This window comes from Neolamprologus multifasciatus, chromosome 7 (genome assembly GCF_963576455.1).
Source record: "Neolamprologus multifasciatus chromosome 7, fNeoMul1.2, whole genome shotgun sequence".
In the NCBI taxonomy this organism is placed as follows: Eukaryota; Metazoa; Chordata; class Actinopteri; order Cichliformes; family Cichlidae; genus Neolamprologus; species Neolamprologus multifasciatus.
The window spans coordinates 7,955,081-7,971,325 of NC_140445.1; the positions used below are offsets into that span (position 1 = coordinate 7,955,081).

Sequence of the window (16,245 nt, forward strand, 5' to 3'; positions counted from 1 at the left end):
TTTCGGCAGGATCAGGATCAGGGAGGGACGGCCGTGACTGAGTGGGTGGGGGGGGGGGGGGGGGGGGTAATGGGAGGAAGACAGTACAACAGGCACACTGTGGAAAAAAAAGAGATAATGACTTGTGATTAAATGGTGTATAAATACCACTTTGCACTGAGTTGAGAGTTGTACGTAGACATTGATGGACATTGTTGCTGATTAGCTAATGTAGTGCTATGCTTGTGCTGTATGGTTGATGTATAACACAGTGTTAAGTTTTTGTGTCCAACGCATTTCTGAGTAAAGCTATTCTGGAGCGCATGCTAGGGAAACATTTACCACATTATAGGTTTCACACCAGATAAACCCATAATAATTTATTTTTTGTAGTGTGCATGCAGACTGAACATTACCATATTATGGCTGAAAGTTCAAATCACACATCTGCCACAACATTTACACAGGAAGGAAAAGAAAAAGCACATTTTCCAATAACCAGCAGCATTTAATATCAAAGCCATACAGCACAGTTTTCAGTTTTATAGTTTTATTGAATTGCATCACTCTACATCATCTAGAATTTCAACAAGATATTCTTTAAAGACCAAATATAATACTTGCATCCCTGCAATAAGTCTCTACACTTAAGAAGAGAAAGCATTTTTTTTTTACTGAAACATACATTAAGAATTAATATTTAATTAAACATTGCCATAAAAGTTATGTTCATTCTTGAATGCCATTTTTCTAGTCATATATTTTATATAATAGATTTAAGTCTCTGTCTCTTTCATAGGAATACTAGAAAACAAAGAAGGTAAGAAATGCACAAAACCCATTGAGTAGCATTGCCTAATACTACAGCAAAGAAGTTACTGGACATTCAGTTGACATGCACTCAGTTGAAGAATAGAAAAGAACACAGCCATAGAAAGGAAGAGTTATGGCCATGATGTCGGTCAGTTTGGCAAATTACTGATTGGCTTGTTCTCTTGGATAGACTCTAAATAAAAGATGGATGTAGCCTGCATGTCTTGAGTGACGGCAAAGGGAGCAGTCTTTATATAGAAATCTCAGATAATGAGACTTGGTTCTATCTTGCAAGGGAAGCCAAATATTGGGTTCATGCCAGCTGCACTCTGGTGTTCTTGGGAAGTTCTTTTTAAGGTGTTTGTTCAGTCACCATAGCAAAGGTTGCTAGTGGTTCAGAGTAGTTGGGGTATATATTGCAATGGCTAAGGAGGTTGTTTGTGTAGAGCTTAAAGTGCTTCTTTGGTTTGCAATACTTGTGATAGTAGGGTAGGTCATGATCACCCATGCAGATTGTATTTCTCTCCCTACTCTGGGCCTTTAGGGCCAGGTTGAGTTGGTTTTACAAAGGATCTCGATAGAGGAGCTCCAGGTTCGTGAAATACATTCTGTCTGATGTATCTGCAGAGCAGGGTGGAGACAAATGCTGCACTGCATATGCCTAAAACTTGTCGATGACCTTCAGGATATCATTTATAAGAACCCATCTTAAAAACCGAAGACCAACATTGTGGTTAATGTCATTCTCTCATGACTTTAGTTTTTTGAATGTTTGCCTTGGGTGAAAAGACTGGCACTGGCTAGCTATTGTGTTTAAGGTGAACTAACTGAATTGAGCGATTCTGTGAATCAGGCCTGCATCCCATCATGCACTTGCAGGAGGAAGGAAAGGAGTCTGGCTGGCATCATAGAGCCACAGGCAAGAACCGATTGGTGACATCATGGTGGCTATGACCATCTTTTATATATAGTCTATGGTGTCACGTTTACGGTGTCTATGTTACGTTTCTTGAGGTAAACCAGGTGACATGTTTCCTGTTTACCAGTATCCCAACAATTACATAAACTAATCCATGCCTACAGAAGGCCTGATCTCAACATGTTGTAGGTCCTCTGCCGTTTAATCTTTTCACAATGTTACCAGGAAACGTTCTGCTCAGCCATGCTTCAGTACATTTCAGTGGCATAACTCTTTCATTGTATGACGAAGCACGGGTTGCACTGAGAAGTAGGAGGATAGAAAAAGAACAGGTTGCACAGTCTGAGGGACATTCAGGAATGTATCAACAGGAAACAGTACTGGTGTTTCTGACCATTCACTTACTATCGATCTCATATACACAACCCAGCCGAGCTGGGCACAATGTACACAAAGGGAGATCCCTTAATTAGAACATGTGGGTTGCACTCAGCCAGGCTTGAGTACTGTAAATCTATGGCTATCAGTATGGTAAATCGCTTACATGTAAACACTAATCCATGCAATATGGCTTTGTTTGTATTGAGAATACAGTAGCTCCTTCTTGAACGCAAATAGGATTGGAGTTTGAGATATATCTATGTATATGTTGGGGTTTTTGTTCCAACAGGTGAGAGGTTAAATGTACCCTGTGGAGTTTTCTTGTCAACAAAGTATTGTGGTTTTAATATTAAGCAGGTGGTTATTGGGTAACCTTTCACCTCGTGGGGTTAATGTAGTAACTGCATACACTATACAGGCTGTATTAACAGATCAAGTCAAACCTGACCACCTCAAGGTACTTTAAGTGTTTAAGTGGCCTTCCTTTCAAGCTTTTAAGGCTACCTTAACTTGCATGACGGAGAAGCGACAGACACATCTCATGATCATTAAGTCATGTGAATGTACTTTTTGTATTTTGCAACTTAGTCTCTACTTAGTCACTTAAGGTTTTGATACTTTAATTTCAGAAGTCAGATAATTGCAGAAGTCATTGCATTGCTGAATTCCTCTGAAAGACTTGGTTTTGAAACTTTATCAGGTCCAGATTAGCACCTAGATTTATTCTTAAGCCCTGCAAATTCCATTTTAGTTGGACCATTTCAAAACAACAAGTTAGATGATAAGTGGCACAGCAATAGCCCCTCTTACGCTGCTTTCTTCCTTATAAAACAAAGCAGATCTCTTTAAAGCCCAAATCATACACTGTTTAACACATTCATTGCTATATTTGTGAAATCTCTGCTCTTTAATGCTGTTAGTGGTCCAAACTTCCACAGGGTACCTTTACAAGAGACACTCACAGGTTGGTAAATACATTTTCACAGATAATGCAATACTGCTTTTGCATGCCTGTTCTACAAGCCTATTATTATACATATTTCTGTTACCATATATGTAATAATGTTCAACGCTTCCACGTGTCACACAGTCATGCCCCGCTGAGCGCAGCCCGGAGTTCTAAAAGTAGGTAACAATCAACATTAGTGTCAGTGTAGCTGGATCCCCGCTCACTGCCACCACAGTGCCAGCAGATGACAGACTCGCTGTCTTCATAGGTGAAGAGAGAATAGACTCAACAGTGAGGTGGATGGCAAGATGGCACCTTTGAAAGAATAATGCTGTAAGTCTTTACCCAGTTAGACAGTAATATATCTCTACATACTCTCATCATACTCATTGACCTCTAATATACTCTACTATGCTTAAGTCACAATATTCACTCATTTTTACATTGTGCTTTTTTTTAATCTGATTGTTTGACAGTGTAGGGCTTACAGTGGCAACGAGGAGGTGCATGCGGGATTCTGATCTTCATACTGTGTTCATCCCGGGGTGAATGGGGTCAAATCTGTTGCTAAGAACATGGTATTAGCCCAGCACTGAAGCTGTAGCAAAAAGCAAAAACATTTCTAGACTGATTTTATGTCACTTTTCTCCAGTGTGTGTGTGGGCCGATGTGAAGTGAAGACTGAACTCAGCCGGTTTTCAGACTTTACCGAACAATATTGTTGATGTCACGTCCGAATAATAAGCTCATCTGGGTTTTAATGTAAAGGTCGAATATGTCCATCCTCCATTTGACCCTGATGTCCTGGAATTTGTAAGAGCTGTAACTTTCCATAATATCCTCCTGTTCATTGACCTTTTTTGCACTTTAAGGTGGGTTCAGTAGTGGCAATACATGTGATCACGTGTTCGAGATATTAATGCTGAGGTGGTTCATCTAACTGCTACAGTATGCTAAGTGTTGTGAAGGTTTATTTCAAATTCAAGGTTATTCTTTCAGTGATGTTCAATAGCTGAATAGACCTATCATCGTGGTAATAATGTCATATATTAATGAAACACAATCTGATGTCTACACCGAAAGTGGGAAAATTCTCTGCTTACAGGGAATTTAAAATGCATCAAAAAGAAGTTGTCTTTTAAAACCCTTTACCTGCTCAACCATGTGGTGATGTTTAAGGCTTTATATTCAGTGTTCTTCATATATCTGTTTCGGATGGTAGCTATTTGGATTCAAACAAACAGGTTAGAGAAGCTGCAGCACCTGTGAAGCTACTGCCACTTTCACTGAGGATACGATTTGTACCATAGCACTAAAAGATGTCAGTAAATGCAAATTTAATCATAACAGAACAACATTTTCATATGTACAATCTCCACTAGACTTACACAGCTAATATAAGCAACCCATCACCAATTCAGACGAGGAATGCATGAACAGAAGGCAAAAATCAAACCGAGTTTATCTGCATGGAGAACAGTGAGGTGCTGCCTGTCTCTCTAAGCAGTCGCTTTCTCAAGGTAGCGGGCGTGTCGCGTCAGAAACGATCCCTTAAATGGCCCTGATGTCAAAGCGCAGGGATTTGACTCTTTAACCCCAAAGTGTTTAGTTAAAATAAAACTACACCAAAAAACACCAGTGGGAATTTGTGTTAGCATCTACACGTGCAAATCCTTGAGAAGAATTGACCTCAGCTGGCCTTCTTCTACTGGTGCCAGGTTAAAACGACATCATTCTTCACAGGGATTAGCTGCTGTAACAGCCAGTAAACCATCAGAGACATTACCCTCAGAACAGCCATTGTATACAGAGTGAATGTAAAAGAGATTAAGAGAGTGAACAGAACAAACGAAGGCAACAAAATTGGAAAATTATGGAGGAGGTAAAATATACTTGGTCGTTATAAGATTATTAACTCTAAAAGGTGGCCTTATGGGGTCATCTACTGATTGTTATGTGAGGATTTAAAGTTACTACTGGAACCACTGCTCTATGATAGCACATCTGTTTCTTTCCTATTCATGTACTGGTGAACAGCTGGAACTGTACAGTAAAATAACCGCATTATTCTACCCTTCAGTGATTCTTCTCTCATATTAAAATCACTTGTTTATCCAGAGCCAATGTTCACTTTCCCAAATAAAGTTCTAGGCTAAATGTCATATTTAGATGGCTTTGGGTAAATAACACCAATAAGAGAGGACAGCTAGCTAAAGACTTCTCTGTTTTCCTGAGAACGCAAACGAATCTGTCAACTAGGTATTCCGAGTCTTCATTTTAATGTCATGGCTGATGCGAGGGTAATTTGGTCAGTTATGAAATAAATACATAAACAAAAGTCTGCGATATATTCACAGATATAATAAGCAGCTACTATAAAGTGACAGCTACACAGATGAGCTATCTGTGGTGATCAGCTGCATTCCCAAACTGACTACTGAAAAGCTGCTACATGGAAAACTCAACCTTCGGGGTCCTTGCTACATGACAATCTCCACCTTACAGTGGCTCAAAGCTATTAGAAACATGTACATGAAGTAATCCACAATCTTGAAATCCAGCAAACTACCATGATGAGATGCAAACATGTTTTAGTAATCTCACGTTGTAAAATGCACTGTTTGTTCAATTTTTCACCGCAGTTGACACCATTCATTTGCACTATGTAAACATGTACTTACAAAAAGAGTTGAGGGAGTTTGGGGGTTGTGGGGATTGGGGTGGGTGAAACGTAGAGGAGAAAAAAAGGTTTTAGGGCTGGAGGGGAAGGAGTTAAAGAAGTGAGGAGTGTCAGGAGTCTTGGCGTGTAGTCGAATATCTTCATGCTCAGTCCCTGTTCACGCTGCACCAGACGGCTGCAAATAGAAAGAGGGATGACGAGTGAGAAAAAGGTTAGAAAGGAAGGAGTTTTTAAAGAACGCGTGCCTCAGAGTGTAAAAACAATGTGGAGAGTGAGCAAAAAAATGGATTGAATGGAAATGAGAAGAAACCAGAACAGGCGTGCGGGAAAGAAGAGCGCCAAGAAGAGAAATGGACAAAAAAGTGATTACTAGACAATAAAACAGGCAGTCAGCCAAGTATCAGCTGGGTCACTGACAGTCTGCGACTTGGCGCAGGGATGCCTGCCAGCATCAGTTGTTTTGGATGAAGCAGATTCCAAAGCCAGGTTTCTGTAGATAATGCCTATAAATTTTACATTACACATCCAGGGCTGTTGGACAAACTAATCACTTTCTCAGCATTATATTGAACACTACTTTGCTCTGCAACTGTGCACTATTGCATCACACCTTTATAGTAATATTAGCACATATTGTGTTATCTCAGTATCACCTGTACTACTGATAATTCTACTACTAGGGTAAGTCAGCAACTGCTCAGAAACAGATTTTGGATCCAAGTTGATCAGAAAGAATCTGATGTAAATGTTCATGAAAATTTAAAGGAGTAACTAGTTCGATGAAAATTGGCAAGGTATTTTTTTAATGCACCACAACTAAAAACCATGCAGAAATAACATTCTGTATATGAATTACATTAAACTGTATTTAGACATAACCTTCGACTATGACATGACCTTCTGTGAACTTAAATCAGTATATTTTTCTGATGTTCTAGACATACAAGACAAAATGAGGATTCATCAATAATCATAATGGCAGATTTAAATTTATTTATTAATCTTGTATTTAAAAATATTTTGATGTTCCCACTGTTCTCCGTTCTCTGTGGTAGGAAGGTTGTTCCTGAACTCACCGCAGTCTTTAGATTCCGGCTGTGTCAGTGTTTTCTGTCTCTTTATGTAAACTGACTTTATACTGTTGAGGTCAGAGCTCAGTGGGGGGCCATACCATCTGCTCTAGTACTTTAATGTCTCTGCCTTTATGTTTGGAGTCATTATCATGCTGCAGAATTATTTTGAGACCAAGTGGAAGAATGTGAGGTTCCTAAAACTGCATATTTCTGTGTGCCCAATGTCGGCTGGCACATCAGACTGTGCACAGTCCATATACTGAGTTCACAGTTTGCATAGGTTTTTGTAACTTCAAAATAGGGAAGGTACATACTACAAGAAAAAAACTACTTGAATATGGAATTGAAGCAATGTCCAAACATAAAACAATTCAAAAAGAGTTATAAAGATCTTCTTGAACTATAAAGAAAGGGAAAATGTGTAATTTCATGAAACATTTCATGATGTGATATTATATAGTATATATTATATGAGAAATCTGTTTGCTATTTCTATTACAGATTATATCAGTAAGGAAGCTGACTAAATATTAACTGCTAACTTATGGCGAAGGGGTGGGATTAAATAGGTGTGTACTTCTTCCCACTCACTTTCGACACGTAACTGAATCAGAACAGAAGCAATATTGAAATCTATTAACTTTATTTTGTGTAGTATTTTTTCTCTCTTATTTTCTTTGCTAAATGTACCTGTTTATTGTTTACATGATCGAAATAAATTGACAAACAAACATTACAGGCAACAAAGATTGACCTTTCTTACATGTAACTGTAATATTGTACAAGCAGGCTTGTAAGTATCTGAAAGGATTATTTATCACTGCAAAAGAGGAAAAACTTGGCAATTTTACTTCAAATGTGTAAAAATCAGAGAAAAAGGAAACTTTGTCTTGTCTTCTTTGTGTTCACGAGAAAATATCACAAAGTATTGCAAATCCAGATATCGTTCTGGACATTGGTCCCAATTCACAAATGGTTTGGAGGACATTTCAGCTGCAGTGTCACACTGCTTTTGTTTTATTCTCTAGTTGTACTGTTTTACCACTGACCTGGCACGGCTACAGAGGACACAGCCTCCGGCTGGCACAGTGTATCCACCTTCACATGCTGAAAGGCTTTGTTGGGAGCCGACTGGAGGTGCCTGGAATCAGAGGAGGGCATGAGACGGCGCACACACTAAATGACACACAGCATTTCTGTATGCACACATCTGTCTTGACTTTTCACACAGCCTCTCAAAAGCACACATGGACTCTAATCACTTTGCACGGCCCTTAGCCTTTACTGTAAGATTTGAAATATTAATGGTGGGGAGATGCTGTGAGCAGTGGAGCAGAAACTTGGATCAGCAGGCAACTACATTAGCAGCCTCTCCTTGTGCCCAGAACCATTACTAAATCACAATGACTTGAAGCAACTTGAGTGATTCAGCAACTCTGGAGCACGTGAATGACTGAACAATGTTAATTAAATGTTGGAGGATTTTTTTTCAAACAGGCTCGTGGCAGTAATAGAAGAAAAGTGAGAGCTCCTTTTATTGGGTGATCACCAATCAATTAGAACAGGGATAAGAAGGAACGGCGTGCTCAGCTCCAAAAAACTTTCAGGGGACCAAGAGTGCTGACTCAAAGGCAATATCCTAAACAATATGAATGTCTGCGCTCAGTAATGACTTTTAATGCTTTCAAAGTGGATCAGCACGGGGAATGAATCACTTTGAGGCTGTTCTCCGTGTTTACAGATGCTTCATTCTGTCAGTTGCTTTGGATCAATGGTTGGAGCCCGGGTTCGGAAAATGAAAAGTTCTTTATACTGGCACGTGTGACGGATAGAGCTCAGGATTAAGAATAAAATCGGAGCCAAAAATGATTAAAACTCACCTCTTCCACTCCTCCTCGCCATCCCAGAACTCATAGACGACAAAGGATAAACCATCTGGCAGACGCACTGCAGTCACACTGGAGCAGAGGAAAATGGGAATGAGAGGATGAAAGTGGACAGAAGGAGATATGGAAAGTGACGGGTGAGAGACGTTGGATTCATGATGGAGAACGGTGAAGCAGTGCACATTAAGGATATATTTGTAAAGGAGACAAGAAAGCAGACATGAGATAACAGTTTATATTTCAGAAAATTGCATCTTGGACTTTATTGATGTCACTGCACTTAACACCAAGAATAGCAAATAACATCTATCAGTGTGTCATTGATGAGTGTGTCATCAATGCATAGAGGTTATTATGTGGGATGTTATGGAGACATTTTGGATGGTACACTTTGCTGTAATGAACTCAGGCTCCTCCGTATGTATTCCAAAGGAGGGTGAATGTGCACATGGGATCTTTGTCACACTTGGCTAACAGCGTAACTCAGTTTTCACAGCAAGCGCCACATTTAAAGGCTTCAATGGTAAAAGTGGAACATGTTATGGACATGTTGACACGTCCATAACATTGACATTTGCCCATTTAACCAACAATATAACGTCCCAAACGGAATTAGGTTTAGAAACAAAAGCAGAAAATGACTCAAAGACTCGCCAGCAATTTTCTTTGGTCCATTATATGCACTTGCGCCTCTTGGTAATTTTCTGGCTCTGAAATCAAGCAGCTGTTGACGTGTTTGAGCAGATCACTCTGTGCGTTGCAGTTTCTGCGTGAAATTACACTTGCACGTCTGCCTGCTCGGGGTTAGTCTCAGGACCGGCATGATTTTAATTTTACCTTTCAAGGATTCCAATTTTCATAGTGCGAGCTCAGAGCTTAGCAAAAACTAAAAAGATGATGCTGTTGTGATTCGCTGTGTGGCAGGCAGGAGAAAGAACCAAATGCAGGACTCGGTACACACAGGGATGAACTCAAAAAGGCAGCTTTAGTTTGCTGTAAAACACTAGAAGACGACAAAACAAAACCTAAACTGGAAAACCTGAAATTAAGACTAGGGAACAGGAAACTAGGAGTTACAAGGGAACATGGAGCACAGGAAAACCACACAGCTACGAGGATCAGCTCGACAACAAAACAGGGACGACAGAGGACTAAAATACACATCGGATAAATCAGGGAATGGGAGACAGCAGGGAAACAGCTGGAAGTAATTGGGTAGACGAGGTGGGGAACAGAAGATGAACACAGAGCAGGACTATCAAAATAAAACAGGAACCAAAACGTAAGAACTAGAAAACCTCAAGAGGCATAACCAGAATTAAACCAAACACAAGTTAGTATTAATCAAAACAAAAAACAGTGATCGGACTCCGGACCGTGACAGATACAGAAGTCAGTATACTGCTTAGTAGAATCTATATGCTCAAAGTAGTCGGATTATAATTCTGATTCCGAGCTACATCAATGACTTAAAGAAATAAGCTAGTATTTTGGGTGATGTCAGCAGACAAAATTACTTCTCTTTTTTGTAGTTATCATACATGACCGACTTTAAATTACTTCAACTTTTATCAGATGCTTTACCTCAGGGGTCTCAAACTCGAAGGCTGGTGTCCTGCAAGTGTCCACGGCTGCATCCCAATTCAGGGTCTGCAGCCTTAAAGTATGCAGCCTCAACGATCCTCAAGGGCCGCGTACTTAAAGACCGCTAAGGCCGGAAGTGCGAGGCTTGTGAAATGGGACGGTCTAGCCTCCGTTGCGCTGCCCAGGTTGCCTAGCAACCATGATACTAACAGCTAGAAATGTTTCATACAGCTTTGTTTGACAGAAATGAAGGAGAAAATCATTTGTTCATTTGTTTGTTTGTTTCTACATGAGCTTTGATCATTCTCTGTAGTAAGTAAGTAAAGGCTGTAAAACCAGTTTGTACAAACGTCACTTATGTCACATAACTTTGCCGACATGTGGCCAACAGTAATGTTTTAATGTTCTTCGTTATTAAACATTTGCACATAAATAAGTGACATAATATTCAGTACTTACTTAAAGTTTACTCTTCGGCGCCCCTCATCTGCCGTTTTTTTCGGCAAAATTATCCACACCCACCGCCGCGCTATGCATTCTGGGATATGTTGGGCCACGAAGTCTACACTGCCACGTCCTTAAAATTCAGGGAAATGAAGGACGCATTTGAGGGCCGCATTTCGAGCAGCCTTCGAATTGGGACAGCCTTCGTCGCGTCGCGGTGACGTAATCGGCCTTAAAATGCGGCCTTTAAGGCTGCAGACCCTGAATTGGGATACAGCCCATGTGTCCCTGTTGCAACACACCTGAATAAAATTAGTAGGTCATTTGCACGAGTATAGAACTTGACAGCATGCTGAAGTGGCAACCCCTAACCTTACTCAAGTAAATTTAAGTGTTTGGAAAAAATGTACTTCTAAAAGTACTTTTATTGCACCATGTTCATTCACTCAGCTGCTGTAACATAAATCAAATGGCTAAACTGCCACCTCAGCATGCAGTCAAGTTCTATAGTTTTGCTAATGACCTACTAGTCATATCTAATCAAAGCTGGTGCTCCCAAGATTCTTGTTCTTTATCTGGAATTTTGTGCCAAAGAGTGAGCAACTTTTTGAATCTATTTCAAAACCTTTTGGACACGTTCCATGGCATTAAGCAATGGTCTTTGCACCATCTGAGCTGCCTCAGTTACTCTGATCTCTACTGATAACCCCTGCGTAGGGCCCAAGCCTTTACCCATCTGTTTTTCAGAGACAGAGTGTACAAGTTGTTCATAAGGTGATCATTTTAAGAGAACACTCCATATGACTCTGATTAGTGGTAGTATGTTTTCTTTTTTGCTTCAAAATAACCACGGCCATGTTTCCACTGACTTTACCACTAACCCTAACCCTAGTTGATAAATAATCTTCTGTATATTCTTCCCATTCAAGCACAATTTTCAGATGATCACAATACCATCTCCCTTCTTCTAATATTTTCTGTAACCTAACCTGCTTTTATTGCCGGCTGTACATGCAGACTACCAGCAGTGTGAAAAGACATTACTGTTATGTGTGTGTGTGTGTCTGCAGTTCTGCTCTAAACCTGTAGAGGGCACTGAGGGACAGGAGCTGCTGCCTGTTAAATCTTTTTAGGGTGTCAGAAGAAATAACTTGAATTGGAGGATTTAAGCTCTGCTGGAGGATTTAATAGAATTTGTGCTTCTAATCACAAACAAACATCAAATTATAATGAGCAGGGACAGCGGAGACTAAATAAAGTTTATATATTACAGTTAGGCAAAGATGAAATTAAAAACTGACAAAGGAGGAAAAAAAGCATTCAGTGGCGCACCAGAGACAGAAAAAGACAGAAGTCTTTGCACAGATAATGTGCAAGCTTCCATCTGAAAACCTTGCTGCATTATTTATATTAAGATACCTACAATTACTGTGCTGCTACCACATTTATTATAAAATAAAAAATATACCACAAAATGCAATTTGGCAATGACATCAGACCTACCTTACTGCTGCACCTGTTTTTCCTTTTACCCATGTGTGCTTTTTATTGATTGCAATTAGGACTTGTCCTTCATGAAGAAGGTGTGACTTAAGTAAGGTTTGTTCTGTCAGGTTGTTAAAGCTCCTACAGACTTTGAAGGACATGATGGGTTAATAGCATAACTAATTCTTAGAATACAACAAAAGAATGCTACGATGTTCAGAGCAACAAGGCACAAGGACAAGATTTGACATATCCATCTTTAGGTGCTTTTACACAATTCCTTTGACTATTATGCATCACATTTTTTTTTTACTATGTTTATCTTTTTTCAGCACAGAAACCTTCAGCAGTCTGTTTGTGTGTTTTGCAGATTTTTTTTTCTTTCTTGCTCAAACTCGGTCAGGGTTACCCTCCCCAGTCGGCAAAGGCAGGCTGCAGAAAATAAAACCAACAGCATCAAACTGCCAAACCGCTAGTCAAACTTCAAAATGCTGTTTATTATGAATGTCAAAGCCCTTAAAAGACCAAAGAACCTTGTCTGTAGCTACATTAGTGAGTGAACAGACTGATTTTTGAAGGCATATTACACAAGTCAAATTGACATATCTTTTTAGTTTAATATTCATTCCCTATAGTTCAAGAACTTGTCTGGAATTAGTCTGGTGTATGATATGTAGATGTGACAGGAACCTGATCAAACAGCAGTTTGGGTTTTAGAGGTGCATTTAACATCTTCTTTATGTCTGATCCTGGTGCAAAACATCTGGTGATAAGTTGGAAGTACATTAAACAACTGCAGTTATAAACAGCACTTTGGTTAGATGTAGGAATGGTTCTTGTAGAGAACTGGTTCCCAGTAACAATTCTTTGGAATTGTTAGTCTGCTTGCCTATCGATCCTTCTCATCGGTTCCACTTGCTCCTGCGCTACAATCAGCTGAGCAGCTCTTAAAGCTGCTATGATCCTTGACTTTATATATGGAGCAAATGGCAGTGTTGAATATCTGTGAGGGGATCACTCCTACTGAGAAAAAGAAGATGATTATCAACCAGCTTTGCACTCTCTCAACTCTCTCAGTTTAAGTTGGGAAATTAATTATGATATTAGTCTTGAATGACTCCCAGTATTATTGCTGCTAACAATAAGGATTCTCTGCTACATTTAGCTGTTAAGATTAACACCTCCTTCATCCATGCTGCAGCCCCTTTCAGTGCAGACTGCAGTAACTGGTAGCAGAAAATGTAATGCACCACAGTCAGAACCTTTAAGCCTTGCCAAGGACATATGCAGAACACCGCTATAAACTATGCATACTGTATATTGAGCTGGGATTGGAAAAATCGCAGTGGATATTACAGTCCATTTCACAGCACCCCAAGGTTCAAAGAGATATGGACGGCAGGTCTGTATTAGTTGCAGCACGGGTATATCAGACTTTATACAGGTACAATATTATAAACTGGGTACACATAAGCTGTGCAGCACAGTATTACTATGAACACCTGGGAGTTCATAGCAATGATTTCATAAAGGCACCCTGTGAGAGCTGAACCTCTGGTGTCTAGAATATTCAGAACCAGAGATACAATCAAAGATCAAAGGAGAGAATATTTGAGGGAGCACTTAAAAAAGTGTGAAAAACAGTGAGGTCCTGACACTGAAAATGGAACGCATTAAATATTTAAAATCATACTCGTTACAGTGCTCCTCTCCGCAGCACAACACTGGTAAAAATATAAGTGAAACTTACTGAAAGCAGTCTCTCTGAGCGGAGACGTTCTTCAGGTACTGCTTCAGAGCCTCACAGAACTCACCAAGCTGCTTCTGGGAAACCACCATCTCCTGACGAATCAGCAGCAAAGACTGATGGAAGAGCAACAGAGACGGCAGTGTCAGTTTTGTACTCAAGTTTTAATTTAACAGCTTACTGTTCTGTTTGTTGTCTGTCTATTTCTTTATAGTGAAGCTGTATTAATATTTGTACTGTCTCTTTAAAAAGAACATGGAAGCACAGCTTAGGCTTACAGAGTTGCATCTGAACAAACCACAAGACTTCTGGAACAATGTTTTTTGGACAGACAAGACTAAAGTGGAGAGGTGTGGCCTAAAGAACAGCGCCAAATTTGGCAAAACACAAACACAGCATCTCAGTACAAACATTTCATGCCAACTGTTAGCACAGTGGTGGATCGGTGATGGTTTGGATTGCAGTCACTGAGTCGACCATGAACTCCTGTATACCACAGAATCCTAGAGTCAAATGTGAGGCTGTCTGTCGGCCAACTAAAGCTTGGCCAAAACTGGGCCGTGCAAGAGGGCAATAACACCAAGCATAGCAGCAACGTTACAATAGAATGGCTGAAAAAGAAAATAATCAAGATGCTGCAATATCCCAGTCAAAGTCCTGATCTGAACCTGATTGAAATGCCTCAGTGGGACCTTGAGAGAGGCTGCAAATAGGGCTGGGCAAAACAATTATTTTCCTAATCGATGAATCTAGCGATTGATTTTTCGATGCATCGATGAATCTAATGATTAATTTTTCAGTCCGATTCTATTTTGATTTGATTCAATTATCGATTATTTCCCCATTATTTGACTTGTATAGACGGGTTGTCTGTTGCAGAAGCTGCTCCTGGATGCGTTTGAGGTCCTGGTGCATAGCCGTTGTGCTTTTATGATAGGCCATTTCCACCTTACAAAGCCGGCAAACGACTGAATCACTTCCTTTTCTGTTAAAATATCCCCATACTGTAGAACTGGGTATTCGGGTGCAGTGATTTAAGTCAACTGCCGCTACTCGCTGGGCCATGTCTGTTTTGAAAGTGACGACGCATTGATGCACATTTTTTTTTACGTGTCGACGTAATCGATTACGTTGACACGTCGTCCCAGCTCTACCTGCAAACCTCAATGAACTGAAGCAATGTTGTAAAAAAAAAACTACAGGCAACTGTGGCAATCTGCTAGCAAATAAAGCAATCACTACAAGATTCGTATTGCAGCCCTTTCTTTGGAACTAATTTCACCCAGTGAGAGCCAGTAACAGCGGATGTATTAGGACCATTGTGGCTAACATCTCTCGAGCAATGTGCACGGCAGGACATGAGAAACTTTAATATCTGAATGCTGTGGAAAACAAACAATTATGCTAACACTAAAAGATGTGAAAGGCGCATTAGCACGCTACTTAGTAGCCTCTGTAGGCTAGCATCAAAAGTAGGTTAATCTCTGTAGAGTGAGATGTAAAAATGCCCAACTTCAGCTTTTAAATTATCATGTTTATAGCCTGGCTCTCTCTCAAAAAATGTGTTTTTTTCATTTCATCTTTCATAAGGGAAGCAAAGTTGTTAAATTATGTGTGGGGCTGGGACAGATGTAGCTGTGAAAGGCCTCGCGTCTGCTAAAAAAACACTAAAGAAAAAACAACATAGCTGCAGTCAGAATGCTAACACTCAGATATTAAAATGAGCAGAAATCAATGGATGATGTCACAGTGATGAGAATCATCCTTTATACACAGTTTTTGAGATTTTTCTTTGTCTGCACCAACACGTCAGCGGGCTACGTGGTAGTTAGTTAACAGGCATTTTCTTGACATAGATATTTGTGACCATGCTATAGATGCTAGTTTTAGACAAAGCTAATTTCATGTGATTAGGATAGCAGCTGTAGTTACCAGGAGATTTATAAGACACATCTAATTTTTTATTCATCACTTGTTAAATTATTATCCATTTACTAGAGCTACGAGCAATTTCTCTGATACTAAATTGAAATGTGAGGGAATGATGCAGTGCCTTTCTAAAGTCCCCGTCTCCTGCGGCTAAAAGCACAGACGTTCATAATTTCACACAGCCTATGGAAATTTTGTGATGGGGGACTTCCTGGGGACTTTGGGAAATGATGAACAATTAGAGGCTGAATGATTATTAGCTGTTATTGGTATGAATCCCATTTCTAACAAGAACCAAAGAACTGTGTCTTCTATTGTTTTAATCAGATGAGATTAGCTGCAGATGTCTTCAGCTTTTTAATATGCCAGCATTACT

The 16,245-nt window shown here is 39.8% G+C and overlaps 1 protein-coding gene and 2 long non-coding RNA genes across 4 annotated transcripts in view; 1 reads left to right on the forward strand and 2 right to left on the reverse strand.

Moving 5' to 3' along the window:
• Positions 1–466: 466 nt before the first annotated feature.
• necab2 (N-terminal EF-hand calcium binding protein 2) overlaps positions 467–16,245 on the reverse strand; it is a 144,464-nt gene continuing 128,685 nt past the window's right edge. For both annotated transcript variants that reach the window (XM_085168465.1, XM_085168464.1), the window contains 4 exons: positions 13,944–14,056; positions 8,675–8,752; positions 7,844–7,935; positions 467–5,896 (listed from right to left, as the gene is read on the reverse strand). In XM_085168465.1, coding sequence (XP_085024591.1) covers positions 5,868–5,896; positions 7,844–7,935; positions 8,675–8,752; positions 13,944–14,056 — 312 coding nt within the window. In that variant the 3' untranslated portion in view covers positions 467–5,867. The remainder of the gene's footprint in view (positions 5,897–7,843; positions 7,936–8,674; positions 8,753–13,943; positions 14,057–16,245) is intronic.
• Positions 3,384–16,245, forward strand: part of LOC146513692 (uncharacterized) — a 296,792-nt gene continuing 283,930 nt past the window's right edge. The window contains exon 1 of the long non-coding RNA XR_014875359.1: positions 3,384–5,070. This is a non-coding gene — a long non-coding RNA (uncharacterized LOC146513692). The remainder of the gene's footprint in view (positions 5,071–16,245) is intronic.
• Positions 9,242–13,937, reverse strand: LOC146513693 (uncharacterized). Its single transcript, XR_014875358.1, has 2 exons — positions 13,164–13,937; positions 9,242–13,107 (listed from the first exon to the last, which is right to left on the reverse strand). It is a non-coding gene; the product is annotated as an uncharacterized LOC146513693 (long non-coding RNA).